The following is a 27807-nucleotide window of genomic DNA, read 5'->3' as shown; positions in this document are numbered from 1 at the left end:
TAAGAAATGCTTCACCTGTTGAATGTTTGCCTGTTGTACAGCTGTTAAAGGCCCAAGAGCCCTGCTTTTTGCAAAGAGCATGTCTGCTACTCTGCAGGTGCTAAAGACAGGCACTCATTGAGAATTCACTATACAGTTAACTATACGATACACATATCTACTGACAGATGAGTTCCTTTGTGTTGAATGGGGTTTACTCCCAGGTAAGTGGGTACCGGAGGGCAGCCTAGGCCTTTGGTTGAGGGTTGGCACTGAGGAAAAGCAGGGCTCTTGGGCCTTGAACAGCTGTGTGACTTTGCCATAAGATGAAGAAGGATTTAAAATTGGTTACCGTATTTTTCGCTCTATAACACGCACCTGACCATAACACGCACGTAGTTTTTAGAGGAGGAAAACAAGAAAAAAATATTCTAAACGAAACAGTGGATGTATGATTTTTGTGGTTCATGCTGTGGCCACAGACATGTGATCTGACGGTGAGTTTGGGGTAGCCCAATGCAAAAATCCTGAGGATCCATGTGGATCCGTGCTTTGTAACCACGTTTTAAGTGGGGAGGGAAGGAAAAGAACTCAAGGGACAAGGAGCACGCGTGGGGTGTGTGGAGAAGGATGCTGCTAATAATGCAGGAGAGGCTCCTCTCTGGCTTTGCTCCTTTAGAACAAGCAGGCTCTGCGTCTCTCCCTCCTCCCCGGCAAGGAAACCATGATAGTAACCACTCTGAGACAAATCAAGAAAAATTGCGACCAACACTCTCCCCCAACAAGCGCAGTGAGGTCAAAGCACACACACACACCCAGAGAGAGAACTGGCCCTAAAGTCACAGGGGTGCTGGGGGAGTGAACGGGAAGCAAGAAAAGGAGAAGGAGCCCTCACACACAGAGAGACACACAGAGTGTCATTCTAAAGTCGCAGGGGCGCAGGGAGAGTGAACGGAAGCAAGAGAAGGAGAAGGAGCCCTCACACAGACACAGACACACAGAGTGTCAATTCTAAAGTCGCAGGGGCGCAGGGAGAGCGCAGGGGCGCAGGGAGAGTGAACAGGAAGCAAGAGAAGGAGAAGGAGCCCTCACACAGACACAGACACACAGAGTGTCAATTCTAAAGTCGCAGGGGCGCAGGGAGAGTGAACGGGAAGCAAGAGAAGGAGAAGGAGCCCTCTCTCACACACAGACACACAGAGTGTCAATTCTAAAGTCGCAGGGGCGCAGGGAGAGTGAACAGAAGCAAGAGAAGGAGAAGGAGCCCTCACACAGACACAGACACACAGAGTGTCAATTCTAAAGTCGCTGGGGCGCAGGGAGAGTGAACAGAAGCAAGAGAAGGAGCCCTCTCTCACACACACACAGACACACAGAGTGTCAATCCTAAAGTCGGAGGGAGAGCGCAGGGGCGCAGGGAGAGTGAACGGGAAGCAAGAGAAGGAGAAGGAGCCCTCACACACACACAGACACACAGAGTGTCAATTCTAAAGTCGCAGGGGCGCAGGGAGAGTGAACAGAAGCAAGAGAAGGAGAAGGAGCCCTCACACACACACAGACACACAGAGTGTCAATTCTAAAGTCGCAGGGGCGCAGGGAGAGTGAACGGGAAGCAAGAGAAGGAGAAGGAGCCCTCACACACACACAGACACACAGAGTGTCAATTCTAAAGTCGCAGGGGCGCAGGGAGAGTGAACAGAAGCAAGAGAAGGAGCCCTCTCACACACACACAGACACACAGAGTGTCAATCCTAAAGTCGGAGGGAGAGCGCAGGGGCGCAGGGAGAGTGAACGGGAAGCAGGAGGAGGAGAACGATAGCTCAAGCACACACACACACACAGCCCCTACAGTGGCTAATCCAAAATCGGACAGCAAAAAACTGCAGGCAGGGACAGAGAGCATGGGGTTGTTTTAAAGCAGCCAACCCCGCTCTGCTTCTCTCCCTCCTCCCGGCTAGGCTGGCTGAAAAGCTTTGCTGCTACTTAGCAGCTCAGTGGGGAGGAGAGAGGAACATAGAGGACGGGGTTGTTTTAAAGCAGCCAACCCCGCTCTGCTTCTCTCCCTCCTCCCCGGCTCCGCTAGCTGACAGGAGCCGCTTACTGTTTCAAAGCGAGCCACGGACTGCTCACAACTGCAGCAGATTCCCCCGCCATCTGTAGGCATTCGCTCCATAACACGCACAGACATTTCCCCCTACTTTCTAGGAGGAAAAATCTGCGTGTTATGGAGTGAAAAATACGGTAAGTATATAAGATTGCATGGACACGCATGAACAAGTATATTAGAACGGAACAAAGATGCGGATTCCTTTTTGAAATCATAAAATCCCTTTTTACAGAAAGGTTCAGCCTTGCTGGCATCCTAATAATATTGCCAACCAGAGGAAGGTTTCCTTTTCGGAATAATAAATTTTCAGAGTCGTTTTTACAGTTATATAAAAAATGACTGATATGATTCTAATATTAGAAATACACAGACCGATAACTATGAAATTATATTGCAATGATAAACATATAAAGTTTTATGGACATGTGTGAGCAAGTATATCAGAATGGAACCGAGAGGGGGATTCCGTTTTGGAATCCTAAAATCCTTGTTTTACAGAAAGGTTCCACCTTGCTGGCGCCCTCTGAATACAGACAACCTGGGGAAGCTTTCCTTTTTGCAATAACAAGGATATAAGGTTTTATGGACAAGTATATTTGAATGGAACCAAGAGGGGGATTCCTTTTTGGAATCGTAAAATCCTTGTTTTACAGAAAGCTTCAACCTTGCTGGTATCCTCTTAATATGGACAACTGGAGGAAGGTTTACTTTTTACAACATATAAGGTTTTATGGACGTGGAACCAAGAGGGGGAGTGGAGGGAGGTCGACCCAAAATTACCATTTAATTTGGTTGTGATCCCCCCCCTTTTTATTTTCCTTTCGGGAAAATAAATGAAATGTTGATTAATAAATGAATTAATAATTAATGAATGCTTTTCTCCCGTAGCCTGAAGAACATCCGCGGCAAGGTGTGGAAGCAGAGGATATCCAGCCCCCTCTTCAACACCAAGCAGTACACACTGGAACTGGAGCAGCTCTACCTCCTGATGTGGGACCACTTCTCCGCCGGCCACAAACCGGACCACATCCTCAAGCCCGGCGAATCGGCCTCGAGATCCGGAGCTGTGCGAGAGACATGAATCCTTCAGGATACATACCTCCTTCCGGAGCAGAGGGAAGTGGGAGTCAAGGATGCGATTTGTGTGGCGACCGGAGGCTCACTCTTGCATGACGGGGAGGCCAGCAATTTCTGACACCCCCCCCGAACCCCACCTTTTCCGGATCTTCTTGCCATGGGAAAGCACAAAGGGATTGGCAGTCGATTCCGATTTCCCGTGAACGAATCTCTTTTTTCCCCCCTTCTCCCTACGCGAATCTGGAGCTTTTCGAGAGAACCTTTTTAGGAATTCCTCTTGCTCCGTCGGTGGCTCTCTTTTTACGGCATTTTAAGTCCGCATCCTTCTTCCAAGGACGGCGGGAGGGAAAATTTGGCGCCAGCAGCAGCGAAGCTTTTACGGGTTTTATAAACCACTCGAACCAACATCTGCTTTCTTAACGTTGGACTTCTCTCCGGGGCTGCCCTTTGTTTTGGCTTTTTCGGCTTCAATTCATGCTGGGTCGACTGCGTCAAAAAAGCAAACGCGATTTAAGACGTAAAGATTTGGTTTTCTCAGCTTCAATTCATGCCGTGTCAACTGGGCCAAAAAAGCAAAAGACCTAAAGTTTTGGCTTTTTCAGCTTTAATTCATGCCAGGTCGATTGCGCCAAAAAAGCAAACGCAATTTAAGGCGTAAAGTGGGGGGAAATAGCAACCCGGTGCCAAACTGCGCGTCCTTCCAGGGCAGTGTCAAATTATGTACAGAAGTGCAGGCCTGAGCACTGCCGCCAATGCTGAAAATGAAATAAAAGAGCGTTGGTTTTTGCTCAGGTTGGCGCATTCGGATGTGCGCTTTGCGATTGATGGAACAATTATGTGCCGGGCCACTGGTGTTTTGACTTTGTCAAATGCAGCTCTTCCAGGTAAGTATGGGTTTCTGCCTCCACTTCGACGAGCTTTTTGGAAAGATCACAGTCGAGTGCAAACCTCCTTTTTCACATCTGAAGCGTCGCTGGCCGGCTTTTAAGCCCACAAAAATGATTGATCAGAGGGCAAAACGTGCATCCGATGGGTTGCATCCAAAGGTATTTTCCAAATCGCTTCACTGACTGACACCGAAAAGATTCAGAGCGGCGCATTTTCTGTGCTTTTGGTGGTGCCGCACATGGATCCGTGCCAATAATTGCTGTCTGTGGCCGGCCTAATGCCCCTTTCCTTATATTCCGAATTTGACCCTCAGGTATGTAGCCCTGAGCTGTGCTTAAACCTTTGCAGTTCTCTTCGTTTTGGCTTAATATGGGCTGGATTATATTGATTATCTATATATAGATAATATTGGCAAGAAGCATTTAGTCGTCCAAGCCCTGAGGTTAAATCTTCCATCTTTGCGGTGCCAGTTCCCTTCGTTTGGGCTTAATATGGGCTGGATTATGTCAATCTATATATAGATAATATTGGAAGAAGCATTGGTCCCGAGCCCTGAGGTTAAATCTTCAATCTTTGCAGCGCCAGTTCTCTTTGTTTGGGCTTATTATGGGCTGGATTATATTGATTATCTATATATAGATAATAAAATAGGCGAGAATCATTTAGTCGCCCCCGAGCCCAGCGCTTTCTTTTCGCGGTGAAGAATTCTGAATTTCGCTGCTGGCGGAGAAGCGGCAGCTGGCTATGCATCTACTTGGGAGTAAACTAGGGAGTCAAGCTTTCACTTTCTGTTCAGAGATTGGGGAGTCGAGCTTTTGCTTTCGGTCTGGAGATTGGGGAGTCGAGCTGAGCTTTCGCTTTCCACCAGAATATGATTTCCTGGGAAGGTTAACCACTGTGTGTAGTTTTTTAAATGGCGAGGGAAGAATGGGTCTTTCCTCCCATTGTGTTTCTTTCTGCTTACTCACTGTAATGGCTTTTGTTTCCAGATATGTGTTGGAGAAATAAAAATGAAAATCACTGACTTGGAACGTTTCCTCTCTTTTTTTGGCAATAGGTTTCATTGAGTTTGCTTATTAGGACGGTTATTTGATTCATTCTTCAAAACGAGAGGCGGCTTGGCAAAGGAACCAGCCCCAGGACCAGCCCATAATAATTCATCACCATAACAATAACAACAACAAAAATAATACTAGTTACAGGTAGGTAGCCATGTGGGGTCTGACATAGTAAAAAAAAAAATCCCTTCCAGTAGCACCTTAGAGACCAGCTAAGTTTGTTATTGGTATGAGCTTTCGTGTGCATGCACACTTCTTCAGATAGGTATCTGAAGGTATAGGCATCTGAAGAAGTGTGCATGCATACGGATGCTCGTACCAATAACAAACTTACTTGGTCTCTAAGGTGCTACTGGAAGGAATTTTTTAAAAATTTTGTTTCAACAACAATAATATAATAATAATAATTTATTTATACCCCACCCATCTGGCTGGGTTTCCCCAGCCACTCTGGACGGCTTCCAACAAAGATTTAAAATACATTAAAACGTCAGTCATTAAAAACTTCCCTGAACGGGACTTCCGGTCGGCGCCAGCGTTTAATGGCGGTCTCCCGCTGAGCTCCGCTCAGGGAGACTGCTCCACGAGTTCGGGTCTGACCGCTACGGCGAAGCGGGGACCCCTAAAATCACAGGCGCGGAAGCCTGTGAACACGGAGACTCGGTGGGCACCTTAAGCGCCCCCCTTACCGCAAAGGAGCCTTTTTAAAGGCTCCGGAACGGCATCGGGTGAGCGCGGTGCTGAGAGTCGCTACCCAGCCCGTGGAGTGAAGCCGCGTCGCCATAGACGGAGAGCGCCAATTCCTTCCTGACATTTGGAACTTAATTGGATTATCCGTGAGTAAGACTGAACAACAACTTCAAAATAATTCCTGAAATTTGGCTGAAAACGGGGAAGGTAAAAAGTAAGGAAGTCTGCCTTCCCCGGACTGCATGACAGCTAAAGCAACGAAATACAAAGCTGCAATTTGACAGAAAATAGCCTTAAAACTGACTGACTCGGACATTGGATCTGAACCTCCCCCTCAGCAAGCAGGAGCCGGGGGGGGGGAGAGATTTTAATTGTATTACCTGCATGAAAGAAGTAAAGAAGTGGATTTTTCTACCGTTTTAAATCCTTGGGAGGCACTGCCTGGAAAGTAAGTCACCGGGACTGAGAACTGCCATTAGAGACTTGTTACAAAGTTGGTGCTTTGCCTATTTACTACAAAGTGGGGACTTTATTTGTTATAAGTTTGGGACTCTGGAGAAGTTACTAATTGACAGTTCTACTATTGGAAATATATTGGAGAATTTGTTGCCATTTTTGAAGGGAATCCTTGTTTCTTTGTATTTTGAACTTTGGACTGCTCCCTCTAGAGGGTTGTAGGGAAACAGTTACTAACTACACTGTAAAGAGCAAGCTGGTGGAGTTTTCCATCTGAAAGTAATTCCCGTGGGAAAGACCTTGGGACATGAGTGGCCCAGCAGAAGAGATAACAACAAGAGCTAAAAGTAAAGCTGCACAGAGGAAAAGGGGCTCAATATCAGGTTCAGCTGCAGCAGGCGCAGTTACAACTATACCTATGGAGCCAGTGACACAGGCATTAGTCAAAATAAATGAGGCCTTGGAAGCTCTGACAAAGCAGAGCACAGAGAATTCCAAACAGCTGACAGAACTGTCAACAAAATTAGATTTAAATACTAAAAGTGTCACATCTAATACAGAGACAATAAATAATTTAATTGAAGAAAATGTTGTAACCCGAAAGATTGCTGAGGAGGCAAAAATTTCTGCAGAAACTACACAGGAAAAGTTAGTACCAGTCTGCAAAAAGCTGGATGAGCACGAGGCGGCCCTGTCTTTATTGGAACTGCAGAGAAAAGATAGGAATATGAGACTGAGATTGGTTCCAGAAAGTGAAAAGGATAATTTGATAGACTTTCTTACAAAAGAGTTTTTGGAATTTTGGCAGGAAAATTTGAAAGAGGAGGAATTCAAGATAGTAACCGCCTTTAGACTGGGCAGGAGACAAAATAGAAAGAGTCCAAGGGACTGTTTGATAACTTTAAGATCTAAGGAGGAGAGGGATAAAATATTAAACTTACATTTTCAAAGAACTTTGGAGATTGAAGATTCCTATGTGCAGATATACAAAGACATCCCTAAATATATTTTGGAAGTGAGAGCTCATTACAAGGACTTGGTCACTCTGCTGAGAAAGAATAATATACTATTTAGATGGGAGTTTCCACAAGGCTTGTATTTTAACTACAAAGGAATGAAAATTAAAATAAAAACAGTGCAAGATAAAGAACAATTTCTGGAAAGGAACGAGGAGGACCTTTTGAAGGAAGTGGTGGAACCTACAAATGTAAAGGAAGTGCCAGATATTTCAAATTTATCTTTCGGGCTTAAAACACCAACAGAGGAAGAACAACTGCTTGGAGCAGTTGGGGGAACAATTAAGTAAATAACAAGATGGCTCTGCAATTTCTAAGTTGGAATTGTAATGGACTGAATCTTCCCAGAAAAAGGCGTGAGGTTTTTCATATTCTAAAAAGAGAACAATTGGATTTGATTTGTTTGCAAGAAACCCACGTGACCAGAGTACATCGAAAATTACTTATTAACAAAAGATTAGGACAGGAATTTATTTCATCAGATAAAGTGAAGAAAAGAGGAGTGGTGATCTATGCAAAGGAAAAGTTGGCCCCTAAGTTAATTTTTTAAGATGAACAAGGAAGATATTTGGCAATTGAAATACAAGTCCAAGGAGAAAAATTATTGATAATAGGAATTTATGCTCCAAATGAAGGGAAGTCAGAATTCTTCAAGAAATTGCATGAGATATTAACGGACTATCTGGATTACAATGTAATTATGATGGGAGACATGAATGGTGTGGTCTCTACAAATATGGATAAAGCACAAAGACAGGTGGTTTCCAAGGATGGGAGACTACCAAAGACTTTCTTTGAAATGACAGATAATATGGACCTGATTGACATTTGGAGAACAAGGAACCCTCTTGAGAGGGAGGGAACTTTCTTTTCTGAAGCAAAAATGACCTGGACTAGAATTGACCAAATTTGGGTCACTAGTGGGATGGCACCAAAGATAAAGAAAGTGGAAATCTGCCCAAAGACTTGCTCCGACCATAATGCTGTAAAGATGGAGATGAACTTAACAACAGCTGGCTCCTTCAGATGGAGGATGAATGACTCCCTATTTAGAGATGAAGAGGTGTACAAAAAGGCCCAGAAAGCGGTGAAAGATTACTTTGAGATAAATCTGAGAACAGAGGTGGAGAAAAGAGTAATTTGGGACGCAAGTAAAGCCGTCATGCGAGGATTTTTGATTCAGCAGAATGCTATAAAAAGGAAGAGACAGAATGAGAAGAAGGACAAGATTCTGGAAAGGATAAAAGAAGGAGAAAAAAAACTGAGATCAAAGCCAAAGTCACATGAAATTTTGAGAGAAATTAAGTTTTATCAGAGGCAATATATGGAACTGATGAATCAGGAGATAGAATGGTAGATAAAACAAATGAGACAAAGGACATTTGAATCGGCAGATAAATGTGGGAAACTTCTGGCATGGCAATTGAAGAAGAGACAAAAACTGAATATGGTAACAAGCCTAGAAGTTGAAGGAAAGAATATTTATAAACCAAATGAGATTAGAAACTGTTTTCAGAGTTATTTCAGGAGACTTTATGCACAAGGGCCGGTGAATGAAAAAGAGATAGAAGAATTTCTTAAAAAATATGGATTACAAAAAATTTCTGAACAAAGTAAAGTGATTTTGAACCAGAAGATAACTGAGCAAGAAATTGAGGGAGCCATTCAAAATATGCAATTGGGAAAATCTCCAGGACCAGATGGATTGACTTCCAGATACTACAAAGCTTTGAAAGAATGGCTTGTACAACCGCTGAAGGAGGTCTGTAATGAAATTTTAGAGGGGAAGAAGGCACCTGAATCGTGGAAAGAAGCGTATATTACACTTATACCAAAATCGGAGACTGAGAAGAACCAGATTAAGAACTACCGCCCTATATCATTACTTAATGTGGATTACAAAATTTTTGCAGACATTTTGGCAAAAAGACTGAAGAGAGTTTTGGTGGGGGAGATTCATAAAGACCAGGCGGGCTTTCTTCCAGGAAGACATTTATCTGACAATGTGAGAAACATAATAGATATTATGGAATTATTAGAAGCCAATATTAATACTAAGGCAGTATTAATATTTGTGGACGCGGAGAAAGCCTTTGACAATATCTCTTGGAGCTTTATGAAAAAGAATCTTGAAGGGATGGGGGTAGGCCAAGGTTTTGAGAATGGTATAGGTGCAATTTATTCTGAACAAAAAGCAAAACTAATTGTAAATAACGTGGTTACTGAAGAATTTGCTATTGAAAAAGGGACACGACAGGGGTGCCCAATATCCCCATTACTTTTTATATCTGTCTTGGAGGTTTTATTAAACATGATCAGAGGGGACCAGCTGGTTAAAGGGATTCAGGTCGGAGCTAAACAATACAAATTGAGAGCGTTTGCAGATGACCTAGTATTGACTTTACAAGAGCCAGACACTAGTACGAAAAGAGTTTTAGAGCTAATACAAGTATTTGGTCAAGTAGCAGGTTTTAAGCTGAATAAACAGAAAACAAAAGTACTGGATAAAAATCTAACAGTTGCTGAAAGAGAGAGGTTTCATAGTGACACTGGTTTAATGGTAGCCAAGAAAGTGAAATACCTGGGGATTAATTTGACATCTAAGAATGTGAACTTATTTAAAGACAATTATGAGAAATGTTGGACAGAAGTTAAGAAAGATTTAGAAATATGGTCAAATTTGAGACTTTCCTTGTTAGGCCGAATTGCTGTTATTAAGATGAATGTTTTGCCAAGAATGTTGTTTCTGTTTCAAGCATTGCAGATTGTGGATAAAATGGATTGTTTCAAGAGGTGGCAGAAAGACATATCTAGATTTGTCTGGCAGGGCAAAAAGCCCAGAATAAAATTTAAGATATTAACTGATGCAAAAGAAAGAGGGGAGTTTGCCCTGCCGGACTTAAAATTGTATTATGAATCAGCGGCTTTTTGCTGGCTGAAAAGCTGGCTGCTTCTTGAAAACACAGACATTTTGGATCTGGAAGGGTTCAATAATAGGTTCGGCTGGCATGCATATATATGGTATGACAAGGTTAAAATTCACCAAGGTTTCAAAAACCATATTGTTAGGAAAGCACTATATAATGTTTGGACTCGGTATAAAGATCTTTTGGAAAACAAAACCCCTAGGTGGCTGTCACCAATGGAAGCTAAGGAAGTGAAAAAACTTAATATGGAATCTAAATGGCCAAAATACTGGGAAATTATAGAACAAGAGGAGGGAAAAGTGAAATTACAGAGTTATGAGAAATTGAAGTCTAAAGTAAGAGACTGGCTTCATTATTACCAGATAAATGAAGTATTCAAACAGGACAGGAAAATTGGCTTTCAGGTGGAGAGATCAAAATTAGAAACAGAATTGTTGGAACCCAATACTAAGAATTTGTCAAGAATGTACAACTTGCTGTTGAAATGGAATACACAGGATGAGACGGTTAAATCAGCTATGATTAAATGGGCACAAGACATTGGTCATGACATCATGTTTGCTGACTGGGAACAGTTATGGACCACCGGTATAAAGTTTACGGCATGTAATGCCTTAAGAGAGAATATTATGAAAATGATTTATAGGTGGTACATGACCCCAGTCAAGCTTGCAAAAATCTATCATTTGCCCAATAATAAATGCTGGAAATGTAATGAAACTGAAGGTACTTTCTACCACCTTTGGTGGACGTGCCCAAGGATCAAGGCCTTCTGGGAAATGATCTATAATGAAATTAAGAAGGTCCTTAAGTGTACCTTTTATAAGAAACCAGAGGCCTTTCTCCTGGGCATGGTAGGCCAATTGGTGTCAAGGAAAGATAGGACGTTCTTTATGTATGCTACAACAGCAGCAAGAGTTCTTTTAGCAAAGTATTGGAAGACACAAGAACTACCCACGCTGGAAGAGTGGCAGATGAAGGTGATAGACTATATGGGATTGGCCGAGATGACTGGCAGAATCCGCGACCAAGGAAAAGAGACGGTGGAAGAAGATTGGAAGAAATTTAAAGTTTATCTTAAGAACTGTTGTAAAATTAATGAGTGCTAAAATGTCATGGGTAATGTAAAACAGAATTGCAGTGACAAATAATTGGGTAAGAGAAAAAGGATTAAAGAAAGTGAATTATAAGTAATTGAAATTAGGGGTTGCTGGAAAATTTTAAAACAGGGATGCAGAAAAGGGAGGTATGGGGAAGTCGTTGAAATAAGGTTTAAGAAAAAGAGGTTATGAAATTATACGTGTTTATATGCTTGTTTGTTTATGTATTGTCAGTTGTATTGTGTCTTAATATATGTTGGAAAATTAATAAAAATTTATATATATATATATATATATATATATATATAAAACTTCCCTGAACGGGGCTGCCTTAAGATATTACTATTACCAGCGCTTTTTTTCTTCTTTAAGAAAAGGTTAAGGGGTACTCTCATTTTGATTCAAGAAAATCACCATTTTATAGGTCAAATGGGGGGAAATAGGTACAGTAAGTGAACAAAACTACAAAGATTTACAAAATGTTAGGGTTATGCGTACGTACCCCTGTGTCCCCCCAGAAAAACAGCACTGATGATAATAATCATCATCAGTGCTTTTTTTCCTTAAAAAATGTTTAGGGGTGTAGTGGTTAAGAGCGGTAGATTTGTAATCTGGTGAACTGTGTTTGCATATCCTCTCCTCCACATGCAGCTGCTGGGTGACCTTGGGCTAGTCACACTTCTTTGAAGTCTCTCAGCCCCACTCACCTCACAGAGTATTGTTGTGGGGGAGGAAGGGAAAGGAGAATGTTAGCCGCTGTTAGACTCCTTCGGGTAGTGATATAGCGGGATATCAAATCCAAACCATTCTCTCATTTTATAGTTCAATTTGGGGGTAAATAAATACAGTAAATGGACAAAAATACAAAGATTCTAGTTATCTCCCGCTTGGACTACTGCAACGTGCTCTACGTGGGGCTACCTTTGAAGATGACCCGGAAACTGCAATTAATCCAGAATGCGGGAGCTAGACTGGGCACTGGGAGTGACTGCCGGGACCACATAACACCAGTCCTGAGAGATCTGCATTGGCTCCCAGTACATTTCCGGGCACAATTCAAAGTGTCGGTGCTGACCTTAAAAGCCCTCAATGTCCTTGGTCCAGTATATCCGCAGGAGCGTCTCCACCCCCATCGTTCAACCCGGACACTGAGATCCAGCGCCGAGGGCCTTCTGGCGGTTCCCTCATTGCGAGAAGTGAGGTTACAAGGAACCAGACAGAGGGCCTTCTCGGTGGTGGCGCCCGCCCTGTGGAACACCCTCCTGTCAGATGTCAAGGAAATAAGCAGCTATCCTATTTTTAAAAGGCATCTGAAGGCAGCCCTGTTTAGGGAAGTTTTTAATATTTAATGCTGTATTGTTTTTTAAACTCTGTTGGGAGCCACCCAGTGTGGCTGGGGAAACTCAGCCAGATGGGCGGGGGAATAAATTATTATTATTATTATTATTCACAAAACGTTGCAGTGGTCCAAATGGAGATGGCGTTGATAAGTGGTCCATGTTTCACAAGCGTACAGTAAGTTAGTAGTACACCAGTGCCGGATTGTCGTAGAAGCTCAACAAGCTCTTGCTTAGGGCCCCGCTCTCTTGGGGGCTCCATAAAAATTTAAAGGGGAAAAAAACTGGATGTACCTTTCCAAAATATAAGATAAAAAAATTAAAAAAACAACCTACATGCAGCAACAGTGTTTTGTGTTGTGTCGGCTCCTATTTGTGATGTGCAAATGGCTTTAGATACATATGAGGTCCATCAATTACCATATATAGCATATATTCAACACACAAAAAAGTGACAATTTGTTGTGGACAAAGGACAGCTGGACATATCGAGGGACCCATTACCTTCAGCAGCTTAGGGCCTCATCAAACCTCAATCCGCCCCTGAGTGGGGAATATATTATTATTATTATTATTATTATTATTATTATTATTATTATTATTATTATTATTAATTAGCTGAGGGCCTGTTCAAACCTTGATAGGGCCCTGGGTGGGGGTATAAATTATTATTATTATTATTATTATTATTATTATTATTATTATTAGGTGATGGTCTGATCAAACCTAAATCCCATCCTGGGTGGGGTATAAATTAATAATAATAATTTTTAATTTATACCCCACCCAGGGACCAATCAAGGTTTGAACAGGCCGTCAGCTAATAATAAAAATAATACAGTCATACTTCGGGATAAATATGCTCCAGGTTGAGCACTTTCGGGTCGAGAAGTAACGGAGCGCTCAAAATGACGTCACGCATGTGCGGAAGCAGCGAAACGCGGCACACGCAGACGTGCTGTCGCGTCTTATGTTCTGTCCCGTTCGCATCCTGAGGTACCACTGTAATAATAGAGTCCCATGGATTGCAAGAAGATCCAACCTCTCCATTCTGAAGGAAATCAGCCCTGAGTGCTCACTCATCAAACTTCAATCTGGCCCTGGGTGTAGCGCGCCAAGGAGTAAACTACAGTTCCCAGGAGCCCCAAAGGGGAAGCTGTGAGCTTTGCATGTGAGGATGACGCGACGTGTACACTCACGGGTCCTCCTCCTCCAGGGGGCAAAGAAGTGACGCACGACTCGCCTCGTAACGGGACGCGGCCTTTTTTTCGGTTTTCAATTTCACGGGTCTGAGGTGAATTTTGGCAGGAAAATGGGGGGATTCGAACCCGCCGCTCCGGGGGGCGGGGCGAGCGAGCGCGGCACTGAGGGGGAATGCGCGTTCCCGCTCGCTCCATCCCTTGAGGGGCCGCTCGAAGGCCGTAAGGGGGAGCACATTCACGGCGCTCAATCCCTGCCTCCCTTAAGGCGCTGCCAGGGGCGGAGTCAGTCGCGCATGCCACCTGCCTGACGCACGGGGGACGCTGAAGGCGGCCTCCCTCTTTCCCTCCCCCGTGCATGCGCCTCCAGTCAGTCCGCAGCAGTCGGCGTGGTATATTTTGGCGGGAAAGGGGGCCTCGCGCCGCTCCAAGGGGTGGGGACAGGGCTCGAGTGTGCGCCGCTCCCTCCCTCCCTTGAGGCGCCGCCGGGGGCGGAGTCAGGCACGTGAGGGAGCGCGCGGTCCGTTTGACGGACGGAGGATGTTCAAGGGTGCATACGCCGCGCCTCCAGTCAGTCCGACGAAGTTGGCTCGTTACGCTTGGCGGCCCGAGTGGGAGTCTGGGAGGAACGGAGCGTGCGCCTGCGAGTGGGGCTTCCGCCCTCCCACCCCGACACCGCCGCCTCAGGGGTCCGAAGATGGCGGAGGGCAACCGTGCCGCCGCGGGCCCCAAATTCCTTGCCGCCGCCTCCACCGCCCCTGAGGGGGCTTCGAGAGAAGATGGATGAGAGGGGGCAGGGAAAGGAGGGGGGCAGGGAGAGGGGCAAGGAGAGGGAGGGGCAGAGAGGGAGAGGAAGGGGTAGGGCCGGCTGCTCCTGCCCTTCTCACCCCCCTCGCAATGGCACTCCACAATCCCCCCAACAGTGACACCCCTCCTCCAACTCCTCTCACCCCCTCGCAAGGGCACCTTGCGACACTCCCCCCACTTCAGGGGTCTCCTTTGATGGCGCCCCAATGTTGACATTGGCATTTCGCTTAAGTCCTTTCCTGCCTGCCCATGGCAGCCTGGCCCTTAGTGTCATGGGGGGCGGAGTTCCTGCTCTCCCCTCATTTTTTCTCTTAATGGGCACGCAAGGTTAATAAAAATCAATGTTTTTATGAAAAAAACAAAAGAAATCAGATTTTTGAAAAATTTAAATTGGATTTTTTGGATTGAAATTGGATTTTTTTATATTTAAATTTGATTTTTAAAATGAAATGCTTTGGAATGGAAAATCTTTTTCAGTTGCATTACAGCCATCAGGAAAGAAGGATTTGTTTTCAGTTTTCCATGTGTGCTAAAACTCAGTCTAAGGTGGGTTTTTGGGGTTTTTTAAATCGTTTTGTAGCCTTATTAGACTTTACCGATTGGTAGGGTGAGCGTTGCTCCCAGAACAGGGAGGAAGGAGTCAAATGACACCGAGGTTTGGTTCAGAGAAAGAGTTTATTCTGCTCTCCGGATAGCAGAAGGCACTGCAAGCACAAAAGCAAGAGAAATTGCATACAGTATATATATCCTCCAGGCACCCTCTCCCCCTTTCCCCAGGAATCCAGACACGTAAGCTTATACACGTAAGTTGACATCACAGATGTTCCTGTTCCTGTACTCTTAACCATAAAAGGGTGTTCCTGTTCCTGTACTCTTGACCATAAAAGGGTGTTCCTGTTCCTGTATTCCTTATCTTGGGGTAAGAAGGTCACCAACTCGTAAGAGTACTCCTGGCGCCGTTCCTGGGGGGCTGACAAGGTCTGTGCATCAGTTTGGTCAGGGGGTAAGATAAGACCCAGATGTGTCATCCCTGCTCCACTTTGGAACTGACAAGGCCATTCATTAGGCGTCACGGACTGATAAAGGAGAGAGCTTTGTTTATACAGCTGTGTTCTTGTTATGCATTTGCTCAAGTGCTCAAGTTAATGGTTTTTAGCTAATGCACCCTTGGAGAAGGAAAAATGAGGATTTTGGGGCCCGTTTCAGACTGCCTGCACAGTCAGATTTTAGATTTTGGAAACCCATTCCTTCATTCCCTCTTCTTTTGGACAGCCTTCCGGCTCGTCCCAAGGCACTGGCTGGTATTCACGTGTCAGTGCTATAATCTGGGACCGAATCATTCGCGACATTATATGCATCATATTTTGTAAACATTGCAATAAGCAGGGTATACAGGAGCAGAGAAGAAGCAAAATCAGCAAGAGGTCCAGTAGCATCAGTAGAAGTCCTCTAAACCACCCAAGGTTCGGAAGCCACTCAGTCACTCAGCTATTTTGAATAGCTTCACCATGGTCAGAAATGTTAATGCCACAGGCTCCTCCCGTCAAATTTAACGCGGCACAAAATCCAGCAGAACCCAAAATAGGGGCCGTAACTGAGGACTCATTCCAAGGCACAGGGAGGAGGGGTATTCCTCCCAAAGCATCTGTAGGTCCCAGAGTGCAGACCGTGCAATTGGTTCGGTTTGCAGAATAGGCTACCATTTCTGCCATTTGCAACCATTTATTGTACGTGTTGCGGGCACCCCACTCTCTCATTAACTGCTGGGTTACCTTAAGCGGTGTGGGTGCGCTGATGGCCAGAAATAAGAAGAATACCATCCTGGCCAAAACCATGGTCACCCGCAGTCCTGTCTGTGGCATTTAGGTGGAGGGACCTAACTATTACCTATTACCTGGGTTACCTCCCACAAAGCTATATACAAAGCTATATATTCAAAGGGAAAGAAACGAAAAGGATAGGAAAGGTCCTCTTCTAGTCCATGCTGGATTCTTCTGCCGTGCGTAGAGGTGCCAGCTTCCAGGGGTGGCACCAGCAGGGCGGTTGTCTGGTGGGCGCCAAGAAATGGTGAGTCGGAACTTCCGGGTTGGCGCCTCCGGTAATGGCGGAATTCCTCTGATCGGGAGGAATTTGCCTTGTGGAAATTCGGGTCTGGCCGCCACGGCGAAGGCGGAGACCCGCTACAAATCACAGGCGGGTGAAGCCTGTGAACGTGGGATTCGGCTGGCACCTTTTGCGCCTCCCCTACTCGCGGGGAAACCCGATTTCGGGGATCCGGAGCGACGTGGGGTGAGTGGCGCGGTGCTTCGAATTGACTACTTCTTCCACGGAGCGAAGTCGCATAGCTGTTGCCGGAGAGCGCTGACTTTTTCCTGTGGACAATTTGATCTTAAAGCAACTACCCGTGAGTAGAGCGGAGAATTGGATTTTTAAACGTCTTAATTTGGTGTTGAAACGGGGAGGTTCAAAACAGGAAGTCCACCTTCCCCTTCTGTAAATAGACTGAAGCAATGAGGATGCAAGCTGAAGCCGTGGAAAGCCCATTGTAAAGGACTAAATTTCCATCGGTAAAAAATACAAAACCCCCTTGGTGGCAGGAGAAGAGGGGGGGAAGTTTTGGACTGAATATACCTGCAGGAGAGAGCGAACAGAATTAAAATATCACCGCTCCGATCCTGGAAACGGGCTGCCAGCAGGACTGACGTGCTTTAGAATGCTCATTGACTATGATTAGAACGTTCACTGACAGCTAGTTAAATAAGAGAAATATATTGTTTCCATTGTCTCCGTCTGCATCTAAAAAGGAGTTAAAGTAACTGAAAATTGAAACTAACTTTATTGTTTGAACTGTGTTTAAAAGGACCAATACAAATAGAAACTGTTTCCCTCTAGAGGAAGCCATTGAAACTGTTACAAGAGCTGAGCTGGGGGAATTTCCAGCTGCAAGATCAAAAGCTGTGAGACTCTGGGATTGACCTTGAATTGGCTAAGAATGTCGACAGAAGAGGCCTTAGTGGCTGCATTAAGTAAGATAAATGATTCACTGGAACAGCTCAACAAGAAGGTGGATGTGGTAACTACCAAAATCGATAATTTGGGACAAAAAGTGAACATTAATACAGAAACTCTTCAGAAATTGATACAGGAATCTACTTTGACATAGCAAACTGCGGAGAAGGCTAGGGAGAAAGTTGCTGCCGTTGAACCTAAAGTAACACAATTGGAGAGAGAGAGAGCCCCAGCCTTACAGATGCAATTTGATGATCATAAGTTGATGCCTTCTATGACTGAATTTAAAGAAAATCAGATTTTGAGGATCAGAGCCCTACCTGAACTGGAGAAGGAAAAAACAAACAAAAAAAATTTTCTTCCAGTAGCACCTTAAAGACCAACTAAGTTAGTTCTTGGTATGAGCTTTCGTGTGCATGCACACTTCTTCAGATACACTGAAACAGAAGTTGCCAGATCCTTCTATATAGTGAGAAGGTGGGGAGGGGTATTACTCAGAAGGGTGGTGGGAATGGGTGATTGGCAGATAGCTGTGAAAGCCTGTTGACGACTCTTAATGACTGCAATAGGTCTTACAGGAAAAAGCAAGGGGTGAGAAGGTGAAAAATGGCTTTGTCATGTATAATGAGATAAGAATCCAATGTCTTTGTTCAGACCAGGTCTCCCCATGGTTTTAAGTTTGGTAATGAGTTGCAATTCAGCAGCTTCTCTTTCCAGTCTATTTCTGAAATTCCTTTGTAGTAATACAGCTACTTTGAGATCTTGTATAGAATGTCCTGGGAGATTGAAGTGTTCTCCTGGTTTCTCTGTCTTGTGATTCTTGATGTCCGATTTATGTCCGTTTATTCTTTTTCACCTTCTCACCCCTTGCTTTTTCCTGTAAGACCTATTGCAGTCGTTAAGAGTCGTCAACAGGCTCATCACAGCTATCTGCCAATCACCCATTCCCACCACCCTTCTGAGTAATACCCCTCCCCACCTTCTCACTATATAGAAGGATCTGGCAACTTCTGTTTCAGTGTATCTGAAGAAGTGTGCATGCACACGAAAGCTCATACCAAGAACTAACTTAGTTGGTCTTTAAGGTGCTACTGGAAGAAAAAAATTTTTTTTTTGTTTTGACTATGGCAGACCAACACGGCTACCTATCTGTAACTGGAGAAGGAAAGTTTGATAGATCCCTTCACACAGGAATTTGCTGATTTTTGGGACCTGGACTTGGGTCAAGAAGAGATTAAAATTGTGAGGGCCTTCAGACTTGGAGAAATTTTGAAAGACGTCCTGAAATATCTTTTGGATCTCAGTTTTAACTACGGAGACTTGGTTGCCCTGTCGAGAAGGAATAAAATCATCTCTAGGTGGGAGTTTCCCCGAGATCTACTCTTCAGTCTCAAAGGAAGGAAAACAAAAATAAGATCAGCAGAAGACAAAGTAAAGTGCATGTATAAATACGAAGAAGACTTGCAGAAGGGACTGGGACTTGGAAAAGAGTTAAGAGCCTCGGACAGAAGATCACCAGGTTGATGGACTATATGGAATTGGCGGAAATGACTGGCAGAATCCGAAACCAGGGAGAAGAGACTGTGGAAGAAGATTGGAAAAAAATTAAAGACTATTTATAGAAATATTGTAAAATTAATGAGTGTTAGAAAAATGTTGGAATGAAGTTATACGGCTTTAGTAGAAATGTTATAAGGAATTAAGTACAAATAGATTATTGGAGTATTAAAGGGAAAATAAGGTTAAAATATGTTAAGATAATTATATGATAGAAAATAGAGGAAGATGGAAAGGAATTGCTGAAACAATTAATAGAAGTGGAATACAAAAAGGGAGGTGTGAGGAGGTCGTTGAAACAAGTGAATGTAAGATATGATTTTGAAAGGGTATAATGTGTGTTTTAAATTGTTTTTGCTTTGTTTTGTTTAGTTTATTGTGTTAATGTTGTGTTGTGTATTGTTTATACATTGTATTGTATTGTTTTTCTCTTTTTTTCTTCTCTTTTCTTTCCTCTTTTCTTTTTTGTAATGTTTAAAAGTAATAAATATTATTTTTTTAAAAAAAGAAATGGTGAGTCGAAGGGGTTGGTGTAGATCAGTCGTAACAGTCCAATCTGATGCTGCCTTCTTTGCACTACTGCTTGCATGCAGGGAGGCAAGCCTTGTTCCGTAGTGGTTAATTTTTCAGACAAATAGGCTATGGGTTGGTCATCATCAGGGTCTGCGGCCTTCTGGACTACTTCCACTACCTTAGCCATATTGATGGGTTTTTTAGCAGCTTTCCTCGTGCCTTCTAACACGATTCTATGATATGTTTCTAATGTTGCTCTCCCATTAGCGGTATTCTAGTCCCAATTAGGGGTTTGTCTAGGATAAGCTATTGCAATTGCAGCATCATTATTGCCTGCTGCTCTCAGATGCTCTCTAGCCCCGGCATGTACCTTCTGGACCTCCTCAGTGGTGAGTATTGAATCCATAAGTTGGCTTACATTGTCATAAGTAGGCATGAAAGTTTTTTTTTTAAGAAATATTTATTAAGGTTTTACAAAAAACAGAAGTTTACAAAATAAAAAGAAAGCATAAAAAAAGAAAGAGATAAGAAAAAAAATACAAAAAATACAAAAATACATAGAGAAGAAAAAAGAAAAAAAATACAAGATACAAAAAGCAAATAGGTAAAAAAAATTAAAAACATATCCATTTTTTGATATTTTTAAGCTCATTTGCTTGTTTCCTTGACCTCCTCACACCTCCCCTTTTTGTATTCCCATTTACATAATCAATTCAGCAAATCCTTACCCTCTTTCATTTATCTTAACTCAATATCTTAACATATTATAGCTATATATTTTCATCCATTATCAATCCATTTTTGCGTATTCTTCTTAACTTTGTTGCTAATGCCACTTAATTTCAATCCAGCATCATTTTAACATTCATTAATTTTACAATATTTCTGCAAATAGTCTTTAAATTTCTTCCAATCTTCTTCCACCAACTCTTCTCACTGGTCTCGGATTCTGCCAGTCATTTCTGCCAATTCCATATAGTCCATCACCTTCATCTGCCACTCTTCCAGGGTGGGTAAATCTTGTGTCTTCCAATACTTTGCAATAAGTATTCTTGCTGCTGTTGTTGCATAAATAAAGAAAGTTCTATCCTTCTTTGGCACCAATTGGCCGACAAGTGTGTGGAGGCCGGTTGCCCTGGGCGTTGATCGGCTCCAAGGGGGTCATACACCCGGCGGAGCGGGGCCACCAGATTGGGGCCAGGCAGGGGTATGGGGCCTTTGGGTTTTTTTATGTCTCTTTAAGTTTAGCGACTATGTGCCATTCGGCTGCCATGTCCCATGCAGCTTTTAATGCCTTCTGTTTCTTCGGCCAATTCCTATCCCTGTACTCTACTGCCCTCAGGACCAAAGGCGTCCACTTTATCGCTATATGGTCTTACATACTGAAATACCCTTTTGTACTGCCTTTTTGTCCACTTCATCTCCTCTAAGTCCTTTCTAAATTCTTCAATCCCAACATCATTTTCCTCCTCGCTTTCCTCCTCCTCCTCATCCTCTCTCTCTTTTTTTGACACTGACACAAAGATGAAGTATGTTAACACGGTAACACAGGTGATAATCTGGCATCTAAAATCATTCCCACAAACAGAAAGCTTAAAAGCACATAAAAAAAAACATGTACCAGATGCTGGCTTTTCTCAAGGTTAAATGTGATTATAGCATATACACACACAAATTGCAGGCAGAGATTAAATCACAAAAGAATGAGATCCTCTCGGAAGGTAGCATACTACTGTGATTATCCTACCTTTTCCTCTAAGATATGCTTCTGTTTTAAATTCTTTCTGCAGAATATTCACTGCGAAAGGGAGTTTTGTTCGGCTGCACTTGCAAGTTGATTGACTTTTTAAATAAAAAAAACTGTAGGACAGTCCGACAGTTTCCCCTATTGTTATTTATCTGCAATTAATTTTAATCTTGATATACATATTCACATACTTAATTGACTTGGGACAGTGGTTCAGTTAAAATTAGGGCACTACAATAGGTTAAGTGCTACCTGCTGTATGGCTGAATTTTCTTATAAGAAAACATCTGATAACAGTTTGAAAGGGTGTTCCTATTAAACAGGAGGAATTGAAGCAAGTGAAATTAAGTGGTGCCCACTTAAATGAAACAAAGGATTGACAGACGCAGCAATTTGGAGAAAATGAAGGTGAAGTTTATTGCTGAGCAATAATGGACCCAGTTTGAATCCTTTCCAAAAGACTGGGGCCCCAAAGCATTCAAGTTCTGAGGTTAAATACATGTGCGCATCACAGATCATGAGACAATCACGAACGCCAGTGAAAATTAACCAATGAGCGCGCTTTCTGCCATGCTCCTGGCCGTGCACAGAGTTCACTCTCAACTTCTGCTTTCCTGTACAGTAACGTACAGTCTGACCTTTTCTCTAGTTTGATGGAACAGGGAAACAAGACTTCAGGGAGGGGATCTCTTGGCGCTAACTCCCCTATGCATCTGCTCATGTAGGGAGTTTTTGTGATTTGGCCCTTCCTGTTTCGTGGACCATTTTAGTCTGGATCTGAGGGGGAGTTTTGTACCAGCGCCTTCTGATTTATGGCTTCCCCTTTTCTCTCTCTCTCTCTTTTTTTAATAATATTTATTAACAGTTTGAGGAGTATAAAAGAAGAAAAAAAAATTCAACAAAACAATACAATACAATACAAAACCAAAAACGCTACATAACATGTCAGGGAACTGTCATCTGAGACGAAGGAGGTGAAAGGGCTCATGGAGGGTGAGAGAGACCACTCAGCGGAGGAGGGGACCAGCAGGGGGAGAAGTGGAGTTCCAAGGGAAAGTGAGTCGGAGGGAGGGCTCAGAGACACTTCAAGCGAGAACAGTGGGGAGGTTTCAGGACCTCCCGTAGGGACACCCACTCCTCGGCGGAAACTGTCACGCCGAGAGTCCAGAAGACGCGTTTCCGTTAAGGAGCTTTTATGCTGGAAGAAGTTCCGTAAACGCCCACTGTCCGATTCAACGAGCGATTGATGGAGCCATGCTTAAGGAGCTCCATCACAGACAGAGGTTTGGGAACTTAGCCAAACTCTGAGGGATCAGGATTTTACGCACAAGCAGCTCACCATCCCATCACAGCAATCGGACAGTCCCTGAAAGCAGCTTGTGCAGAGAGGCATCATGAGCAACCCAGCCGGAGCCGGAGGAGCAGCAGGAGCTGGAGAAAGTCCAAGTCTGGAAGAAAGGTACAGAGTGTTGGAACTCCAGCTAGCAATGCAAACGGCGAGGCTAGAAGAAAGGAGGGCGCAGGATGCAGAAAAGGCAAAAGGAGCTACACTAGCAAGAAAGATGCCAGGAATGGTGCAGAAGTTTGGGGGGGACCCCAGGAACTACCAAGCCTTTAGGACAGAGATGCAGTATGCTCTCGAACTGCAGTTTAACGACTTTCCCAATGAGGCATCGCGAGTGGCGTTTGTGATTGGCCATCTCGAAGGAGGGGCGAGAGACTGGGTCAGGCCCCTGATGGCAGGGAATAGTGACATGCTGAAGGACGCAAGGAAGTTTTTTCGCGCCATGGATTTGATGTTTTCCAGCGAGATTGAACAGGGACTGGTGCGCAGACAATTGATGGCTTGCAAACAGGGGAGCCGATCGGTTCGTGAGTACTGGACTGAGTTTACAATGTTGATACATAAATTGGGGTGGGACCTATCGGCGGAACCCATTCAAATGCTCTTTGAAGAGGGGCTTTCTTCGGCGGTGAAAGACGAACTTTCCCGGGCGCCCAGGGCGGAGTCTATGGACCAGCTGACCAAATCAGCGCTGACCATTGGAGCGCGCCAGGAGGCAAGAGCCTTGGAGAAGCGGGAGGGGAAAGGAGAGCGTTGGAGGGATTTCCGCATTCCAGAGATTCCAGAACCAAGTTTCCCGCCCGGAGAGCCGATGGAAGTTGGAACAGCGCGCGCGCGCGCAGTTTCAAATCCCAGCGAAGGGAGGAAGAAGGAGGGAAAGAGCGCCAAGAAATGTTATCTCTGCCAGCAGCCAGGTCACTTTGCCAGAGTCTGCCCGCAAAGAAAGGAATGGCAAGGGATGGCGGGAGCTGTTGGGGGGAAGGAGGAGGAAGTCCAGGAGCCAGTAAAAGCCAACGCCTGTCTGCCACTGTCAGGGCACTGCAGACAGGCCAAGGAGCAGTAAAAGTGCCCACTCCGGAACCTCCAAGACCAGCCCTAGTAATAGAGGTGTTGCTAGAGCTGGCAAACGGATACCCACTAAAGACCAAGGCGCTGTTGGACTCAGGCAGCTCCTGTAATTTTATGAGCAAGGAGTTTGCAGCTGAACACCAGATACAGACACTCCCTTTAAGCAACCCCCTGCAGGTCACCACGATCGATGGGAGGGAGCTGTTGGGGGGAGAAGTTAGCCTACAGACCGTCCCAATGGTTATGAGGGTGGCAAGGCACACCGAAAGGATAGCGTTCAATGTAGCCACCCTGGGAGGGGCGCCAGTCATTTTGGGAATGAGCTGGCTAGCGTTGCATGACCCGCTAGTGGGCTGGCATCAGAGAGTGGTCTCCTTTGGGTCAGCACATTGCCTGGAACACTGCAAAGAGGGGAAGGTGCCAGAAGGGGCAAAAGCCTCCCTAGCAGGGACGGAAGTGGCGGACAAAGGGAAGGTGCCCAAACAATACGCTGACCTGAGCAAGGTCTTCAGCGAAAGGGAAGCAGATAAACTACCACCGCATAGAGACTTTGACTGCCAAATTAACCTGGTCCCTGGGGCCCAGCTCCCCGTGGGCAAGCTGTACGCCATGTCAGACAGGGAAATGCAGGAGTTGAGGGAGTTTATTGACAAAAACCTGAAGAGAGGTTTCATCAGAGAGTCCAGAGCGGTGGGGGGCAGCCCAGTGTTTTTTGTGGACAAAAAAAACACGGATAAACCGAGATTGGTCGTGGACTACCGGCGGCTAAATGCCGTGTCAGAACCAGTGACTTTCCCCATGCCCAGGATTGATGATATTTTGACCAGGGTGAGGAAGGGAAAGATATTCACGAAACTGGACCTGAGAGGAGCTTACAACCTGATACGAATAAAGAAGGGGGATGAATGGAAGACAACGATGTTCACCCCCCTAGGGGCTTTCGAATATCTCGTTATGCCCTTTGGATTACAAGCAGGCTCCGCCTGTTTTCAATCGCTCATGAACCATGTACTGGGACCTTTGCTCTACAAGAATTGCGTGGCCTTCCTCGATGACGTGCTGATATATTCAGAGAATGAGGAGCAGCATGTAAAGGATGTCAGGGAAGTGCTGAGCCAGCTGCAAGCAAACCAGTTGTGGGTGAAATTGGAGAAGTGTCAGTTCCACACCAAGGAGGTGGAATTCCTGGGGTACCGCTTATCAGACAAGGGATTAGCCATGGATCCAGGCAAGGTCCAGGCGGTGCTGGAATGGAAGACACCGAAAACGAAAAAAGATGTGCAAAGGTTCTTAGGGTTTGGGAACTTTTACCGTAAATCCATCAAGAACTTTGCCCACTTAACGGCTCCCATCACGGACTGTCTAAGCAGCAAGAAGAAATTCGTTTGGACGGCGGAGGCGGAGCACGCTTTTGAGGAATTGAAAAAGGCATTCGCTTCGGAAGAACAGCTCCTGCATGTGGATTTACAAAAACCCATGAGAGTGGAAACTGATGCCTCAGACCGGGCGGTGGGGGCGGTGCTGCTTCAGCCAGGGAGCAATAAGTCGGAATGGAGACCGTGTGCCTTCTTTTCGCGTAAGCTGAACAAATCCGAGAGGAACTACACGGTATATGACCGAGAACTACTCGCCATTCACGAAGCGTTCCGGAGATGGAGACACTTACTAATTGGCGCACAGCATAAGGTGCAAGTGTGTACGGACCACAAGAATTTGGAGTATTGGAGAACGGCACGAGTGCTCAACCAACGACAAGTGAGATGGGCCCAGGAGTTCTCCAAATTCCATTTTGAAATCTGCTATGTGCCAGGTCCAGAAAACATCAGAGCGGACGCTCTCTCTCGCAAACCTGAATATTTGGAGGGGGAGGGAGCGCCAGAAGAGAGACATATTATCCCAGAGGACCACTGGGTGTGTGGTGCGGCCTGGGTGGGGCAAAGAGAACTGGTAGAGGGAACGGTAAATGATGAGTACGCCCAGGATAAGCTCAGAGGTTTAAGGAGAGAGGGAGAAGACCCCGGAGGTTTTGAAGAAAGAAACGGGGCATTGTATTACAAAGGGGCGCTATATATACCCGACGGGGAATTGAGGGGGAGAGTACTCAAACAGCTGCACGACAATCCCACAGCGGGGCATTTTGGGCAACACAAGACCATGTGGTTGGTGACCAGGGAGTTTTGGTGGCCCAAGGTGAGGGAGGATGTACGGGAGTATGTGAGAAGGTGTGACCAATGCCAGAGAGCCAAAGGAGAAAGGCGGGCACCAGCGGGGTTATTAGAACCGTTACCCACACCAGAACGACCGTGGGAGGCAGTGTCGATAGATTTTATGACTGATCTGCCCAAATCCCAGGGGAAAACCGCCATACTAGTCGTAGTAGACCTGTTAACTAAGATGGGTCACTTTGTAGCTTGCTCACATGCAGTCACGGCGGAAGAGACAGCGAAATTGTTTGTAGAACATATTTTTAGGCTGCATGGCGCCCCCTTGAGGGTGGTTTCCAACAGAGGGAAACAGTTCACGTCCAGATTCTGGAGGAAGCTTATGAGCTTGTTGCACGTAGAGGTCAACTTTTCGACTGCCAGGCACCCTGAGACCAATGGGCAGGCGGAGAGGGCAAACGGTATCCTTCAACAATACCTGAGGTGTTATGTCAATGACAGAGAAAACGATTGGGTCGAAAAGTTGGCACTAGCGGAATTTGCTTACAATAATGCAGAGAATGTGTCCACAGGGATGAGCCCCTTTTTGGCTAATTATGGGTGCCACCCCAGGGCGTTTCCAGGGGAAGGAGGAGAGAGATGGAGTGTTCCGGCCGCTGAACTTTTTGTAGAAGAAATGGAAGCGATCCATCGTCAACTCCAACACAACTTAGAAAGGGCCAAAGAAGAATATAAGAGGCAGGCAGACAAGAGCAGAAGGGAAGGTGAAACAATTAGGGTGGGGAGTCGGGTCTGGCTATCAACCCAAGGATTGCCGTTTAAGGGGGGTTGCAAGAAATTGAGACCCAAAAGATTGGGACCATTTGAGGTCATCCAACAGGTCAACCCAGTGGCTTTCAGACTCCGGTTACCGAACCACATGAAACTGCACCCAGTATTCCACAGGTCATTACTGTCACCATACAGGGGGGAAGGTGAAGGGGTATCCACACGGGGGCCAGCCATAGAAGAAAGGGAAAGCCGCAACTATGTGGCGGAAATCATCGACTCCAGGTGGAAGGGTAATCAGGTGGAGTATTTGGTCGCGTGGGAAGGGGAACCGGAGTCGGAAAACACCTGGGTGAAGGCAGAGGAGGTCCATGACGAGATCTTGATCGAAACGTTCCACCAAAGGTTCCCCAGGAAACCTCAGCCAGTAGCGAGGTTCCGGAGGGAGTACTTTGGCACCACCGACGATGAGGAGGAACTGGAGGGATTTAGGGAATCGGAGTTGGAAGGAGGTACAGACTCCGAGGAGGAGGAGTACTTGGAAACCGGAAACAGCAAAAGGTGGAGGGAAGTGTTCGAAACTTCGGAAGATGAGGGAGGTTCCTTCAGGGGTTTTGCTCCCTCGCCTCCCGCAGAGGAGGGGAGGGAAGGGGGTGAAGGGGGCCCTGGAGGGGAGGTGGATGTCAGGGAACTGTCATCTGAGACGAAGGAGGTGAAAGGGCTCATGGAGGGTGAGAGAGACCACTCAGCGGAGGAGGGGACCAGCAGGGGGAGAAGTGGAGTTCCAAGGGAAAGTGAGTCGGAGGGAGGGCTCAGAGACACTTCAAGCGAGAACAGTGGGGAGGTTTCAGGACCTCCCGTAGGGACACCCACTCCTCGGCGGAAACTGTCACGCCGAGAGTCCAGAAGACGCGTTTCCGTTAAGGAGCTTTTATGCTGGAAGAAGTTCCGTAAACGCCCACTGTCCGATTCAACGAGCGATTGATGGAGCCATGCT

The 27807-nt window shown here is 45.2% G+C and overlaps 2 protein-coding genes across 3 annotated transcripts in view; one reads left to right on the top strand and one right to left on the bottom strand.

Moving 5' to 3' along the window:
- LOC310753823 (UDP-N-acetylglucosamine--peptide N-acetylglucosaminyltransferase 110 kDa subunit-like) overlaps window positions 1–5075 on the top strand; it is a 122119-nt gene extending 117044 nt beyond the window's left edge. For both annotated transcript variants that reach the window (XM_083595163.1, XM_083595162.1), the window contains exon 22: window positions 2975–5075. In XM_083595163.1, the coding sequence (XP_083451289.1) occupies window positions 2975–3167 (193 nt within the window). In that variant the 3' untranslated portion in view covers window positions 3168–5075. The remainder of the gene's footprint in view (window positions 1–2974) is intronic.
- Window positions 1–27807, bottom strand: part of LOC310753712 (uncharacterized protein) — a gene marked incomplete at its 3' end in the record, with an annotated part of 332047 nt that overhangs the window by 231092 nt on the left and 73148 nt on the right. The gene's annotated exons all lie outside the window — the stretch shown is intronic.

The sequence above is a fragment of the Podarcis filfolensis genome (genome assembly GCF_964270895.1).
Source record: "Podarcis filfolensis genome assembly, chromosome: W".
Classification (NCBI taxonomy): domain Eukaryota; kingdom Metazoa; phylum Chordata; class Lepidosauria; order Squamata; family Lacertidae; genus Podarcis; species Podarcis filfolensis.
This window is presented reverse-complemented; position numbering and strand designations above follow the sequence as displayed.